At 38.8% G+C, this 15,485-nt stretch overlaps 1 protein-coding gene across 1 annotated transcript in view; it reads right to left on the reverse strand.

The window, feature by feature from the left end:
- Nucleotides 1–1,065, reverse strand: part of TEX11 (testis expressed 11) — a gene marked incomplete at its 5' end in the record, with an annotated part of 308,295 nt that extends 307,230 nt beyond the window's left edge. The window contains one exon of the mRNA XM_084869541.1: nt 1,029–1,065. Coding sequence (XP_084725667.1) covers nt 1,029–1,065 — 37 coding nt within the window. The remainder of the gene's footprint in view (nt 1–1,028) is intronic.
- Between the last annotated feature and the right edge of the window lie 14,420 nt (nt 1,066–15,485).

The following is a 15,485-nucleotide window of genomic DNA, read 5'->3' on the forward strand; positions in this document are numbered from 1 at the left end:
AATTTTTTATTGATTTCAGAGAGGAAGAAAGAGGGGGAGAGAGAGATAGAAACATCAACGATAAGAGAGAATCATTGATTGGCTGCCTCCTATATGCCCTCCACTGGGAACTGAGCCTGCAATTTGGGCATGTGCCCTTGACTGGAATGGAACCTGGGAACCCCCAGTCCACAGGCCTATGCTCTATCCAAAGCCAAACCAGCCAGGGCTGACCTAAGCTTTTTAAATCATAGATTTATAGCCACCCTGGGTACAATATATTTCCTTTTTATGTGAATGTGAATGTGAATGTATCACAAGTCTAATAATGTTCCCAGAAAATAAAAAGAGGAAATATCATAAGTTCTCCCATATTTGCCCGGCTGGTATGGCTCAGAGGTTGAGCGTTGACCTATGAACCAGGAGGTCAGGGCACATGCCCAGGTTGTGGGCTCTGTCCCCAGTGGGGGGCATGCAGGAGGCAGCTGAGCAATGATTCTCATGATTAATTTTCTCTCTCTCTCTAACTCCCCCTTCCTCTCTGAAACCAATAAAAAATATTTTAATTAAAATAAATAAACTCTTCCATATCTGGCATGGCTGAGGAATCTGGTATCCTAATCAATCAAATTGCTCTTGTTTATTAAGAATTTCCCATAAATACCCTACATGGATTACCAATTTTCAAAAGAATAAAGATACAATAAAATGTACTTAAACCTACAACTACACAGGATATAATTTATTTTTCACTGATGATTATCAAAAGGCACTTCAGGATCTTGCAGTAATTTTTTAATGTACTTTTAACTCATTAAGTACATTAAACCAATTTATTTTGCATGCCATAAAAACCCTGAGAAAACTGTGAATTTTGAATTATGTTTCCTTCCACTAGCTTAGAAACATCTACATTGTTTTTCTGATACATTAATGAAAAAACATGGTACTCCAAAAAGATAAAATTTGGAAACAAAATACATTGAGAAGATCTTAAATAAGGAAGCAAACAGTTTGACATTTCTTTACTACCATGTAAAACTATATACCTTTAAAGTCCATGCATTGAAAATCAACATCGTCCATTTCTAATTCTCTGGCTCAGGTCTATGAAATAAAGAAAATATTTTAACATTCTCTCCTATATACTCCTGTTTCTCAATACATTTATTTCAAAAATTTTCCAGTTATTTTTTTAATATATTTTATTATTTTTTTTACAGAGAGAGGGATAGAGTTAGAAACATCGATGAGAGCCGAAACCAGTTTGGCTCAGTGGTAGAGCGTCAGCCTGTGGACTGAAAGGTCCCAGGTTCGATCCTGGTCAAGGGCATGTTCCGTGGTTGCAGGCACATCCCCAGTAGGGGGTGTGCAAGAGGCAGCTGGTCGATGTTTCTCTCTCATCGACGTTTCTAGGTCTCTATCTCTCTCCCTTCCTCTCTGTAAAAAATCAACAAAATGTATATTTTTTTAAAAAGAAACATCGATGAGAAACATCGATCAGCTGCCTCCTGCACACCCCCTGCACACCCCCTACTGGGGATGTGCCCTCAACCAAGGTACTGCCCTTGACCGGAATTGAACCTGGGACCCTTCAGTCCGCAAGCCGACGCTCTATCCACCGAACCAAACCGGTTTCGGCTCCAGTTACTTTTTATTCAAAGGGGAAAATGCTGAGGAAATTTTAAAACTCAGAAAAAGTAGTTAATGAGGGGCAGGGCCAGCGACCTGAGCACGGCCTGTGGAAATTTTCAACCATCTCTTTTCTTACTGTAATCTGCCCGGCAAAGCGGGAAACCATGCTGGGGTACACTGTGATTGGTCTCATGTTCATTGTCTCCTAATTGGTTCAAAATTCCCCCCACAAATGGCCCAAAGTTGAAAGCATCCAATTACGCGCTGGCCTCTCTCCTACACCTCCTCACAGACCCAGCTAGAGCCGCCAGCTCCCCGCCACCCCTTCCCCAAAGATCACCAACCGCCCTCCAAAGGTCACTGACCTTAGGGCTCCAACGGAATGTAGGTCCTTCATACCCAAACTTCCACAACTACTATTTCCCGCCTTCAGTGGTCCCTGAACCACTTCCTATATTTACCCAAGTCCAAAACCCTGCCTCTGGCCAATCTTCCTTCACCTCAGACTCGGAGTCAACTACACATCCTTGGTTTAAAAGCACTGCCTTAGGGAGACTCTAAAAAGTGTTGACCTCATGACCACATCATCTTGCTAGTTAAAGACTACCCAACTCACCTGTACATGACCCTCCTCTACCCTTCCTACCCAATAAACCACTCACCGCACCCCGAAATGCAAAGGTCCTCTTCAGGACGCCCTTCAACCAGCGCTATCCACAAAATGCCGGCAGCTACAGCCACCGCCACCGCGCATGCGCACAGAAGCGTGGGAAGCTCCGCCCCCCACAGGGATGTCAATCAAAGGCCACGCCCATTTGGCCTTTACCTCTACCGCAAAGCCGAAACCTTGAGGCGCAGTCTAGTTAGGCCCTGGAGATGCTGTGCAGAGGACCCAGGTGAGAATCACTGAGAGTAAGGAATTATAAGAATTATTGAGGGAAGATTGCGGATGGCCAGAGTAATAGGAAAAGGGAGAGCAGTCCTTCAAAGGAAAAAAATAGGAGAGATGGAGGGAAGGGGAAAAGAGAGGGGGGAAGAAGTAAACAATGTTGCCCACTGGTTACTCAAGAGCGGCAAAGTTCAGAAACATCAGAAGTTGAGACAGAAAAAAAAAACCCTGCAGTTTGCCGAAACCGGTTTGGCTCAGTGGATGGAGCATCCGCCTGTGGACTGAAAGGTCCCAGGTTGCATTCTGGTCAAGGGCATGTACCCCACATCCCCAGTAGGGGCTGTGCAAGAGGCAGCTGATTCATGTTTCTAACTCTCTATCCCTCTCTCTTCCTCTCTGTAAAAAGTCAATAAAAATATATTTTTAAAAAAACCTGCAGTTCAAGACCTTTTCTGCTGCCCTGCCCTTGCCAATACTAAAGGAAACTAATGATTCTCCAACAGGCTCACAATAAGGGCAGGATTCTCACCCTTCTCCGAACAAATGGTTTTTAGGAATTGGAGCAGAATATATAAGTAAATCTTATATATTTAGTTTGCAGCTAAATTTGTGGGTAATGCTTGCAACCAAGGAATTGGCCTGAACTAAAATCACCATTCAGAAACAACAGTGTTAAGCCACAATGCCTCCAAATTTGAACATCCCAAAATCAAAACATTAACAGGCCACCCTATTAAGCCTTGTGTACCTCAATCAAGCCATGTGTGAATCTGGTTAATAGCATGAAGAAGGGAGATTGTTACTTCAATTCTGAAAACTAACAGTTCCCTCCTGACCCTGAGTGTCTCAGAGTCAGTCACTATTTATCATGCAAAAGGTGGGGTTTATAACATAATTTCTTTCCCCTCTTCAAAATTTTCTACACCTATATTACATAGTAGAATGAAGAAAAAAAGGAAAACAGAGAAAGTACTGCTATTAATCCCCTTTCTTTTTCATCATACAATTTGGTATTCATCTCACAATCTTCAAAAGGGGCAATAGAGCATCCCATAGTAGACTGACTGACTCCTCATGCACCACATACTGTGTGATATGGTGCTAGCTACTTAGAATCTCAGTACCTCAATTTCCTCATCTGTAAAATGGGAATAAAAGTAGTTGTACGCTTCTGGTTCAATGGAATAGTGCACATAAAGCATTTAGAACAGTGGCTGATATACAGTAGATACTTAACAAATATTAGTTCCCATTATAATTTACTGGTTGGCAAACTCAGGAATCCCAAGTTCCATCATCCCACCTAGGCATCTGGTTCTCCCATAACTTCTTTGTTCATGGATGAACAGATGAATGAATAGGGCAATAATTAGACCTCCACTCTCAAGCCTAGAGGTCCTTTCACATGCATCTTTGAGCACTTAGTGATTAACAATGTCTATAGGAGAATGGATATTATATTCTCCAAGATTAAATAAGACAGACAGGAATCAAGTGACTCTATTGACTAATACTGATTGTAAATATAACTCCAAAGTCAGAGCTACTGAGCTGACACCACCTACATTAAAAACACCAGTGAATAAAGGCAAATACCATATGCAAAAAGGGTGAAAACCCTAATGTTGTATGAGTATCTCCAATGTTTTTGTTTTTTATCTAGATGGCCACTCTAGATGTTACAAGTAACTGAAAATAAAAGAGACTGAAAAAAAATAAAAGGGGAGAAAAGATGAAAGACGATAATAAAAGAAGGCGTATATTAAGGAGGATATGCAAGAATGACTAGTACAATGCCATTAAGTGGCACTCAATATGCTGGAAATTACTTTCCCTTACCCTAGAATAAACTACAAATTTTCTGCTCCTTCCCATTCAAATTAATGCAGTAATGGTGAAATACTTAGTACATAAGGCAGGTGAACAGACTGGACTCTAATGAGAGCTTATTAAGATTCTCATTAATAGAATGCGTTAAAAGAGAGTAAGCAACCAAGAATGCATATTCGATAATAAGGTAACATTATACCTTGTTAAAAGAAGAAAAACACTTTCAGAATAAATATGCAATTGTAGTCAGGAAAATTCTAAAAAATGAAAGTAATAATGGAGTAAAGGAGAGGGGCTTGTTCTAGCAGATATTAAAACTCTATAAGTAAAATTGTATGGTAATAATGCAGGTAAAGGGAACAAGACAGAATCCAGAAACAGACCCAAATATATAGAGAAATTATTCAGTTAGTGGGGAAAAGAGTTGTTCCAGAAAAATATTGAAACAACTAGATAGCCATTTTAAGAAATAAAACTAGATCACTGTTTCACTTCATTTGCCAAAATAATCAAAGATTAAACTGAGTCATAAGATTTCTAAAAGAAAATGTGGGTGAATATTTTATAAACACAATGGCAAGACCTAAACATGATCTGAAAACCAGAATCAAAAAGGAAAAATAATGATAAGTTTTACAACATAAAAATTAAAATGTGAATGGCACTAAAAGCAAGGTTGAAAGACAAACCACAGACTAGAAAAATATATTTTCAACATATGTAATGGATAAAGAGTTAACATATCTACATAAAAAGAGCTCTTTTTTAAAAAAAAAAAAGACAAATGTTCTAGCAAATTAATCTGCAAAGGACATGATCTGACAATTTACACAGGAAGAAATATAAATAGCCAATAAACACATAAAAGGATATTCAACCTCAAAGAAATGCAAATTACATCAAGATAGATGTTTTGTCATTTATCAGATTGGCAAAGGTTAAAAGATTAACAAAACCTCAAGTTGGCAAGATCCACAAAGCAGACACTCTTTGTGCACTGTTGGTAGGAGTACACATTATTGCAACTTTTCTGGAGGGCAGTTTTGCAATAAGTATCAAAATCTTAAATGTGTATATCCTATTACCAAAATTTCTTTTCTAGGAACTTTCCTAAAGAAGAAATTGCAAAAAGTTGCAAAGATAAATAGAAATGTTCCCTGAAGCACTGTAAACCATTTAAATGCTCACCTAGTTATACAGCTACAATGTGGACTAGTTATACAATGAGAATATATTAACAACATATATTGGAATACTTATGCAGCCTTTAAAATCATTGTTGTGAAAACAATATATAAGTATAAAACTAGGGAAATGCATATATATTTGAGTTCAAAAAAGAAAAAAGTTAGCAGCTGTTCAAAAAGATGTAATTATATAGATTTGAATAATTAAAAAAAAACTCAGAATGTTTTCCACCTGGGTACGACTGGGGAGTGACATTAGTGGCTACAGGGACCAACTAATCCCACCAATATGTAAATTGTAAAAAAGAAGAAGAAGAAGGAGGAGGAGGAGGAGGAGGAGGAGGAGGAGGAGGAGGAGGAGGAGGACGAGGACGAGGAGGAGGAGGACGAGGAGGAGGAGGAGGAGGACGAGGAGGAGGAGGAGGAAAGAAAAAGAAGGTATACAGTTAAATTGTATGTGTATTGGAACAAAAATGTCTGGAAGAGTATTTACTAAAATGTTACCAATGTTTATCTTTGAGTAGTGGGATTTGGGAGAATCTACTTTTTTCTTTATATTTTTCAGTTTTTCAATTTCCTACAATGAAAATATTTTTATCATTAGAGAAAAAAAGATAAGCTATTATTTTCTTTAAATCCAGAGCCCAAAAAAGAAGCAGGGAATTCCAGGAGTGCCTATTGCAATGCAGGCAGGACAACACCAGAAACATCAGCAGCCTGTCATTAGATCATTCCAATTCTCTTTTGGGCCCCATTTAATCTACTCTCCACCTAATAAAGCAGGATCTGTGGAGAGAATTCAGGAGGTCTTTGAACTTAACTGGGGAAAATGATCTTGATTTTTCACTAACTTTTAACTGAAATTTAGCAATTCCTCTCATTAAAAATGCAGGCAGTGGTCCAGGGCAATATAATCAGTACCTGTGACTTCCCCACAATAGAAATAGCAAATAATTTCATATCATATGAGTTGTTCCAGATCTGTCAAAATAGTGTATGCTCTATTACTTTGTTATCAGAGTAGTTACACACCTACTGCTAGATCTTATTCAATCCTATATAATAAAAGGATAATATGCAAATCAAACGGAGGAATGACCAGTTGCTATGACATGCACTGACCACCAGGGGGAAGACACTCAATGAAGGAGCTGCCTCCTGGTGGTCAGTGCGCTCCCACAGGGGTAGCACCACTCAGCCAGAAGCCCTGATCTGGACTCATGGTTGGCGAGTGCAGCGGCCATGGTGGGAGCCTCTCCCAGCTCTGTGGCAGCACTAAGGATGTCCTACTACTGGCTTAGGCCTGCTCCAGTTGGACATCCCCCCAGGGCACCCGGACTGTGAGAGGGCACAGGCCAGGCTGAGGGACCCCCGAGTGCATGAATTTCATGCATCTGGCCTCTAGTGAGTTAATTAAAAAGCACATGTATGGCTAAATCATAAACTGGTTTTAATAATTTGATAGCTGGTATGGCTCAGTGGTTGAGCATTGACCTATGAACCAGGAAGTCAAAGTTCAATTCCAGGTCAGGGCACATGCCTGGATTGTGCTAGAGGCAGCCAATCAAGTATTCTCTCTCACCATTGATGTTTCTATCTCTCCTTCTCCCTTCCTTTCTGAAATCAATAAAAATATATTTTAAAATTAAAAATAATAATAATAGTTTGATAAGTATATTTCCATACAATTGTATTCATATCCTGGATATGGTGTTGCATATGACAGACAAAAATTCCTGCCTTTAAGGAGGATTATTCATATACAAGGGGGGAAAACAACTCTTTCATTCCCATCTGGCACACTGTCTGGGTGCTATTCCTTTATTATGTATGCCAAGTTTCTGCTTCAGAGCCTTTGCAATGGCTGATCTCTGTAGCTGGGATGCTCTATCCCCAGGTGATTGCATGACTCACTTCCTCATTTCCTTCAAGTCTTTACTGAAAGGATGTCTTTCAAATGAGGCCTTCCTTGGTTAACCTTTATAAAATGCCCCCCAAGGAAACTCCTATCCCCCTTCCTCACTTTATTTTCTCCCCTTAGCATTTATCAATTCTTAAAATACACGTACAAACATATACTTTATTTCTTTCTCTAATGTATAGCTTGTTTCCTACTCAACTATGAGCTCCATGAAGGCAGGATTTTTTGTCTGTCTGATACAAAACCATGTCCTCAGTGTCTAGCAACTAATCTGACACACAGTATGTTCTTAAAAATTATTTGGGAAATTAATTAATGAATTGATTAATTGTTGACAATTGTTAGGATTAGGGTTAGGGACAGCTAATAGCATTCCATGTCAAATTTAATATCTCTCTTGTTTACTGTTTTATTGGAAGAGAGAAAAAAATCAAAGCAAATGTGTTTTTGAAATTGTAGTCTCCACAGAGGAACAGTAGCTTATTTACCAGTCACTACAGAAGGGAGATATATGTCCCTTCATAAAAATAGTTTGCACCAAAGACAAGCTAGACATGTTCTAACACTCACGCAATGCACGCACGCACATTCACACATAATAAATTATTGGATCAAACTATATCATATTATAAATACAAAAAAAACTAAATGGAAAAATTGGCATGTGGCATAAAACTAATAAATGCACTAACCCAAACTGTAATAGAAGTGATGCTGCTTGGTAAGCTCACCCCAGACTTCGTATGGCCAATGATAAAAGTCAATGGACAGTATACAAGTGTATGAGGAAATGCAGATAATAAATCAACACATAGGCACTGCTAGACTTATACTGCTTCTGTAAATTAAAAATAAAAATCCAGAGAGCCCTAGCCAGTATTCTCAGTGGTTAGAACATTGGTTAGAAGGTTTTTTATTTATTTATTTTTATTTTTTGCTAATTCACTATTATTTTTATTTTTTTTATATATTTTTATTGTTGTTTTTTGTTGTTGTTGTTTTTTTGTTTTTTGTTTTTTTTTTGTGTGTGTGTGTGTGTGTGTTTTTACAGAGAGGAAGAGAGAGGGATAGAGAGTCAGAAACATAGATGAGAGAGAATCATCGACCAGCTGCCTCTTGCACACACCCCATTTGCACACCCCCCATGTACCGCAACCAAGGTACATGCCCTGACCAGAATAGAACCCGGGACCTTTCAGTCCGCAGGCCAACATTCTATCCACTGAGCCAAACCGGTTTCAACTTCACTATTATTATTATTATTTTTTTGCATATTAGCCTTTTATTATATATTATAAAAATTTACAGTTTTATTATATAGGAGGATGGTTTCAGACCTTTAAATTCTGAAAAGACCTAGAATGAATCCTAGGTAATAAAACCCATAATATTAATATTTGAAAAAGAGTCTGTGCATTTGGGAATATTTTATATTCTTAGTGTTTTACATAATTTAATTAGAATGAGATTCCACTATTCAAACTCTAATTTGAAATGTGAAATGGACTGACTTATATATGTATTTTAATTTGAAATCATACTCAATTTATGTACAATATTAGTAAGTGATTCCTGTTCAACATACTTTGTAAGTTTTAAGTCAGATATAAAGACAGTAAAGCAACAAGCAGACTGTCAAATTACAGCAGGCAGGGTAGGGAGATCTGGGGGAGATAAGAGATCAACTGAAGGACTTGTATACATGCATATAAGTACAACCAATGGACACAAAATTCTGGGAAGGGAGGGTATGTATGGGAGGGGGGGCAATGTTAAAATATGTACACAGATAATAATTTAATTTTTTTAAAAAAAGATACCTCAGAATAAGCCCTAAAAAAAAAAAAAAAAATAGGCCATATGTTGGAACAAATGCTACAGTAATTTCACCACATAAGTAAATATTACATATCTACAACTATAGTCTACATATTTAAATTCAAGAGTCACCCATTGTAAACATTGTTCAGTGAATGATTAGCATGTAATCACACTGCATTGCACTCAGTAATTGGTTCTGTTGTCTTGAGGAGTGACTTTTCTGCAGCAGTTTTAACACTTGCTGATGTTCCCACTTGCACTAAGTCACACCCAAGCCGTGTGCATTTGTTTACTCTTGGTAACTGGTGAATACAAGCATTAAAAAGACCCATTCCAAATAAATTTAAAATTACAGTAATACATATACAAAATTTTTCTGTGACATTAAACTTTTCATACATACTTAATTTTAATGACACACGTCTACATAAGTAAAAACAGGTAAACTAATCTGTCAATTTTTAACATATACATTTGGAAAAACTACTTTATTATTTAACAGATTTTCAGCTTTAATGGACACATCCTCGCCCAAATTAGTTCATTACATTAAGGATTTACTGTATCTGTAAGAGAGGTAATGGTAATAAATTCAGGGATTAACATGAGAAAGTGAGCAAACAAAGATGGGAGGAGATGATAAAAAGAGAGTGTATGTGGGAGGGAAAGAGTAAATTGGAGGATTCATGAGGTCAAAGAATTGTGGCAATGGGGTTACTTGAGCAAGTGAGCTTGGGGAAGCTTAGGATGTTGTGAAAAGAGAACTTGATGTTTGAATTAGTGATTTTAGATGTGAACATTCTGGCAAGATATGATTATGTAGCCAAGGTGTAATTCACTGAACCAAACCATAGAACCACTCTCTCCTTCACATATTATAACACTCACATCCACACACTTCTTTGCATCCCGTTGTTGGCACTGGGATTAATGGACTTCAAGAGTCTGACTGGAATCTACCTTTCCTCCCTTATTTTCCATCCCACCCCTTCCCAAGTCGTAGGCTCTAGGCAAACTGAATTATAAACTTTCCCATTGTCTTGCCTTTGTGCAAAAGGTTCCTTCTTTCTGAAATGTTCTCCTATTTTTGAAATTATACATTTTACCAATCATTTAGGCCTCAGCTTAAAAGTCTTGACCTCCATGAAAGACTTCCAGAACTCCCTCATAGGAATTCTCATAGTACTTCATGCATACCTCTCTTAGAACACATTACTTCCTACTTTGTGTCTTTGTATATATATGGGCCAATTTTATCTCAGACTCCTTGAGATTAAGATTAGACTAGAGGCCCGGTGCACAAAATTTGTGCATGGGGCAGGGGGTTGAGGGGTGTCCCTCAGCCCAGCCTGCACCCTCTCCAATCTGGGACCCTCAAGGGATGTCCCACTGCCCATTTAGGTCAGTCAGACATCCCTCTTACAATCCAGGACTGCTGGCTCCCATCTGCTCACCTGCCTGCCTTCCTGATTGCCCCTAACCACTTCTGCCTGCCAGCCTGATCATCCCCTAACCACTGACCTGCCAGCCTGATTGATGTTAACTGCTCCCCTGCCAGCCTGTTTGCCCCCAGCTTCCCTCCTCTGCTGGCCTGGTCACCCCTAACTGCCATCCCCTACAGACTTGATTGCCCCCAACTGCCCTGCCTTGCAGGCCTGGTTCCTCCCAACTGCCCTCCCCTGCTGGTCATCTTGTGATGGCCATTTTGTGTCCACATGGGGGCAGGATCTTTGACCACATGGGGACAGCCATCTCATGTGTTAGAGTGATAGTCAATCTGCATATTACTCTTTTATTAGATAGGATAGAGGCCTGGTGCATGGGTGGGGGACAGCTGGTTTACACTGAAGGATGTTCCAGATCAGGGTGGGGATTCCCTTGGAGCATGCAGTGGTCTGAGCAAGGGGCCTGTAGTGGTTTTCAGGCTGGCCACACCCCCTGGAGACCCAAATGGAGGCCCTGATATCTGTGATATATTTATCTTCCACAATTGAAACTTTGTAGCCTGGAGAGGAGGCCTAGGCTGCCCAGGGCAGGTGGAAAGCTTGGCTTCCTCCATTGCTGAGGGAAACCCTAGCCTGCTCTCTCCAGCTCTGTGGCTGCCACCATTTTTCTTGGGATTTATCTTCTATAATTGAAACGTTGTATCCTTGAGTGGAAGCCTGGGCCTGCCAGGGTGTGTGGAAAGCTTGGCTTCCTCCATTGTTGGGGAAACCCAAGCCTCCCTCCTGCTCTCTGTGGCGGCAGCCATCTTGGTTGGGGTTAATTTGCATACTCACTCTGATTGGCTGGTGGGCATGGCTGGTGGGTGTAGCAGTGATGGTTAATTTGCATATTACTTTTATTAGGTAGGATACAGCCTAAAGCGATTTTCTACTCCATCTTCAAGCATAGTGACCTACAGAAGTTATATACTATGTTAACTACCTATGTGTTTTCAACGTGTGGTACATGATTATTTTAGGTGGCTCACAGCCAAATGATTTTTAACAGCTGGATATTTCTTTTAATGTGTATTAAAAAATTGTTTTCCATTTATGATACTAATAAAATGTTTTCTCTTGAAAATTAGTGCACTTAAGCTAAAAAGAATCAAGATTGTTTTTTAATAGTACAGGAATTACACGAATAGAGAAGAATCCATGAAGGTTACAATTAACCGTTCTTAGGTTTGGCAAACACTGCACTGAATGAAAAAAATACTAGAGCCTGGCCAGAGTGGTTCAGTGTCTGAGCATCAACCTGTGAACCAGGAGGTCACAGGTTGCAGGCTCAATCCCCAGTGTGGGGTGTGCAGGAGGCAGTCGATCAATGATGCTTTTTCATCATTGATGTTTTTATCTCTCTCTCCCTTTCTCTCTAAAATCAATAAAAATACATTTTTTAAAAGACTAGAGAACCAAATCACAGAACTATTCCCTCTTTCACAAATGGGTTATTTGAATAGTAGTACCAGGGTTTATTCCATCTCTCTATTGACAATCTTCTTTAAAAATATACTAGTATTGCCCATCTTAAAACAAAAACAAACAAAAAACCTCTCTCAACTCCCTCCAGCTGTTGCCCTGAAATCCTCACCAAAGCCTATGTCTACTTCCTCACCCTCTACTCAGTCCACTGACTGAAACTGCTCTTGAAATGATCAATTACTTACTAATTGACAAAAACAATTAACACTTTTTGTCCTTATCTTATTTAACTTGGCTCTGCAGGCAGCATCGGACATTGTTGAGTGTTTCTAAAAAGTTAATTCCTCCCTACACTACCGTATCATATCTTCATTCATTCCTTCTCTACTTCGTGCCCTGAATCCTTCTCTATACTTTAAACATTCCCCCAATTTTTTTTATTATGATGATTATAAAAAGAATGAGCAAGTAGTTGTACTTGATTTAAAAAAATGAAAAAGTACAGAAGAGAAACCAGAGATTAACAGCCTACCCTGTTTCCCCGAAAATAAGACAGTGTCTTATATTAATTTTTTTCTCCCAAAGTTGCGCTAGGTCTTATTTTCAGGGGATGTCTTATCTTTCCATGCGCTAGGTCTTATTTTCGGAGGATGTCTTATTTTCGGGGAAACACGGTATCTATTTTTTCAGTAAGAAAAAAAAAAATGTGTGAATATATCCTCTTTTGTTCTTTCACGGGAATGTTCTGAACCTTGAGGTTTTGGTTCCATTTTGTTTCTAGTTAATAGTATGTCTTTAAGATCTTTCCATATGACCTCTTGGCACATATAAGCCTATTTAGTTAATGGTTGTATAAATATTCCAATGAATTAATGTATTGTAACTTATTTAACTAGTTCCTTACGGATGCCCATTAGGTAGCTTCCAAGTTTTATATAATTATGAATGTCAACGTAAATATCTTTATATTTATATTGTAAGATTTTTTATGAGTTGTCAGATCAAAAGTAATGTTTTTAATTCTTGCATCCCCAAATTACCCTCCACAAGTTACCAGAACATGTATTCCCCATCATGCAGAAGACTGCCTGTTTATACTCATTTTTGCTAATACCTAGTCAGTAAAACTTGTTTTCCCAGTCTGTAAAGAACTGAGACCTAATGGTTCTTTTTATTTGCATTTCTTGAATGTGTGAGGTTGAGTAGTTTTCTTATATTTGTTGATGATTCCTATTCTTTTTCTGAACACTATTTACATCCTTTACCCGTTCATTCTATAAGGTATTCATCTCTTATTGATTTGTAAGGTGCTCTTTGTATGTAAACTATAAATATAAGTTGTACTATAATTTTTTTCTTTTGATCTTGCCCCAGAGCAGTCTTTCGGCTCACACACAGTTATTACACACACATATGTCCTCTGAATTGATGACTCCTAAATCTAACTCTAGCCCAGACCTCTAGACCAGCTCCAAGTTCCAATGGATGATTATATATCCTCAATATGAAGTTAAACTCATGTATATTTATAAAGTCAGCATATCTAGAACTAAATTCATCTCTCTCCAAATATGCTCGTCCTCTTATGCTATCTTGGCTAATAACTTGATCACTAACTCAGAAATTTCTCCTGACAATCTTCTAAAGTAAATCATCCATTTCTTTCTTGCTGCCTTTATCCAACTGACAAAAAAAAAAAAAAAAAAAAAATCTGAAATTTTTACCCAAATGACTGCAATTCCCTCCTATTTGCTACTGGCAATGTCAAACAGTGGTTAAGGAGCACAAGCTGCAGACAAAACTGGGTTTGTATCCTGGCACTGACCACTCCAAGTTATGTGATCTAGCATATTTCTTACCTGTTCCCCTATCTATCTATAAAAGATAAGTATCTTATCTACTTCATGGGGTTATTGCAAGGACTAAATGAAATTGTATGTACAATATTTGACATAAAATAAATACTCAAGAAGTGGTAGCTATTATCTCACTGCTCTAACTTCTCCCATCCTCTTCCAACCCATCCTCGCTGCTGCCAGTCTAACAAATCCAACCATCCCCTCGGTTGGAATCCTTCGGTGACTCCTTCCTTCACTCCACACACACATCTTTTTAAATATATTTTTATTGATTTCAGAGAAAGGACCGGGAGAGAGATATATATCAATGATGAGAGAGAATAATTGATCAGCTACTTCCTGCACATCCCACACTGGGGATCGAGCCCACAACTTAGGCATGTGTCCTGACTGGGAATCAAACTGTGACCTCCTGGTTCATAGGTCAATGATCAACTATTGAGCCACACTGGCTGGGCCACATACACATCTTTTTAAGACCTCTGAATTCCTTGGTAAGGTATACAAAGCCATTCATATGGTCTGCCACTGTTCACCACAATCCCATACATGCTACCCCTCAGCCACATTAAGCTATGTCATATTCTTAAATTCATTATGTTTCTTCACACTTCCATGGTTTGGAGCATACTTTCCACTTACAGATAAGTCCTCCCCTCAGTCCACTTCATAAACACTGATTCAAGACTCAGTCAAGCATTATCCTTTATGCTTCTGCAGCACTCAGCACTTATCTCTGCCCTGGTACAAATCATACTGTTTTATATTTACCTGCTTGTCTCTCCCACTAGATTGTGAGTTCCCTGAGGGTAGGGATATTTTATTCATGCTTGTATCTCCAGCATCCAGTATGGGACCTAGTGTTTTATAGGAACATCACATGTTTGTTAAATAAATGACTAGTTCTTGGTCTAAGCATAGCTCTGACCTCACCTCTTTGTTCCCTTATTACCTGTGTAGCAATCAGTATCTATACATAACTAGTACACACAATCCTTTACCAACTACCCCCCATTGTCCACTTCTGTCCCAGAATTGCCAAACCCCCAGCCAAAATTTCTATTGCTCAGTCAAACACAGAAGTTTTGGATGATCCAACTAGAAGGGGCAGAACAGAAGACAGTGGTCTCAGTGTGGACCCTGACCAATGCCAGTGTTGAGATTAGAGTCTACCCCAAACCCCATAACCTAACGGTTAGTATAGCAAGGGAAGACATATCTAAAGAGTATTCCTTTTAGTGTAACTATACTGGATGACTGCTTACACCACCCTCCTCAAACCATGAGCCAACAAGAAGCACACACAGGCACAACAGATACTTTCGTAGTGATGGGAACAAAGTACACTTATCTGAAGCTCTCCACACTGAAAGTCAGGCTTCACATCATCTCTAGCAAGCAAAAAACAAGACAGTTTCTTTTTCTAGACTCTTTTAATATTTTTTACAAGCCAGT

Source organism: Pipistrellus hanaki, assembly GCF_964339955.1.
Source record: "Pipistrellus hanaki genome assembly, chromosome: X".
NCBI classification, from domain to species: domain Eukaryota; kingdom Metazoa; phylum Chordata; class Mammalia; order Chiroptera; family Vespertilionidae; genus Pipistrellus; species Pipistrellus hanaki.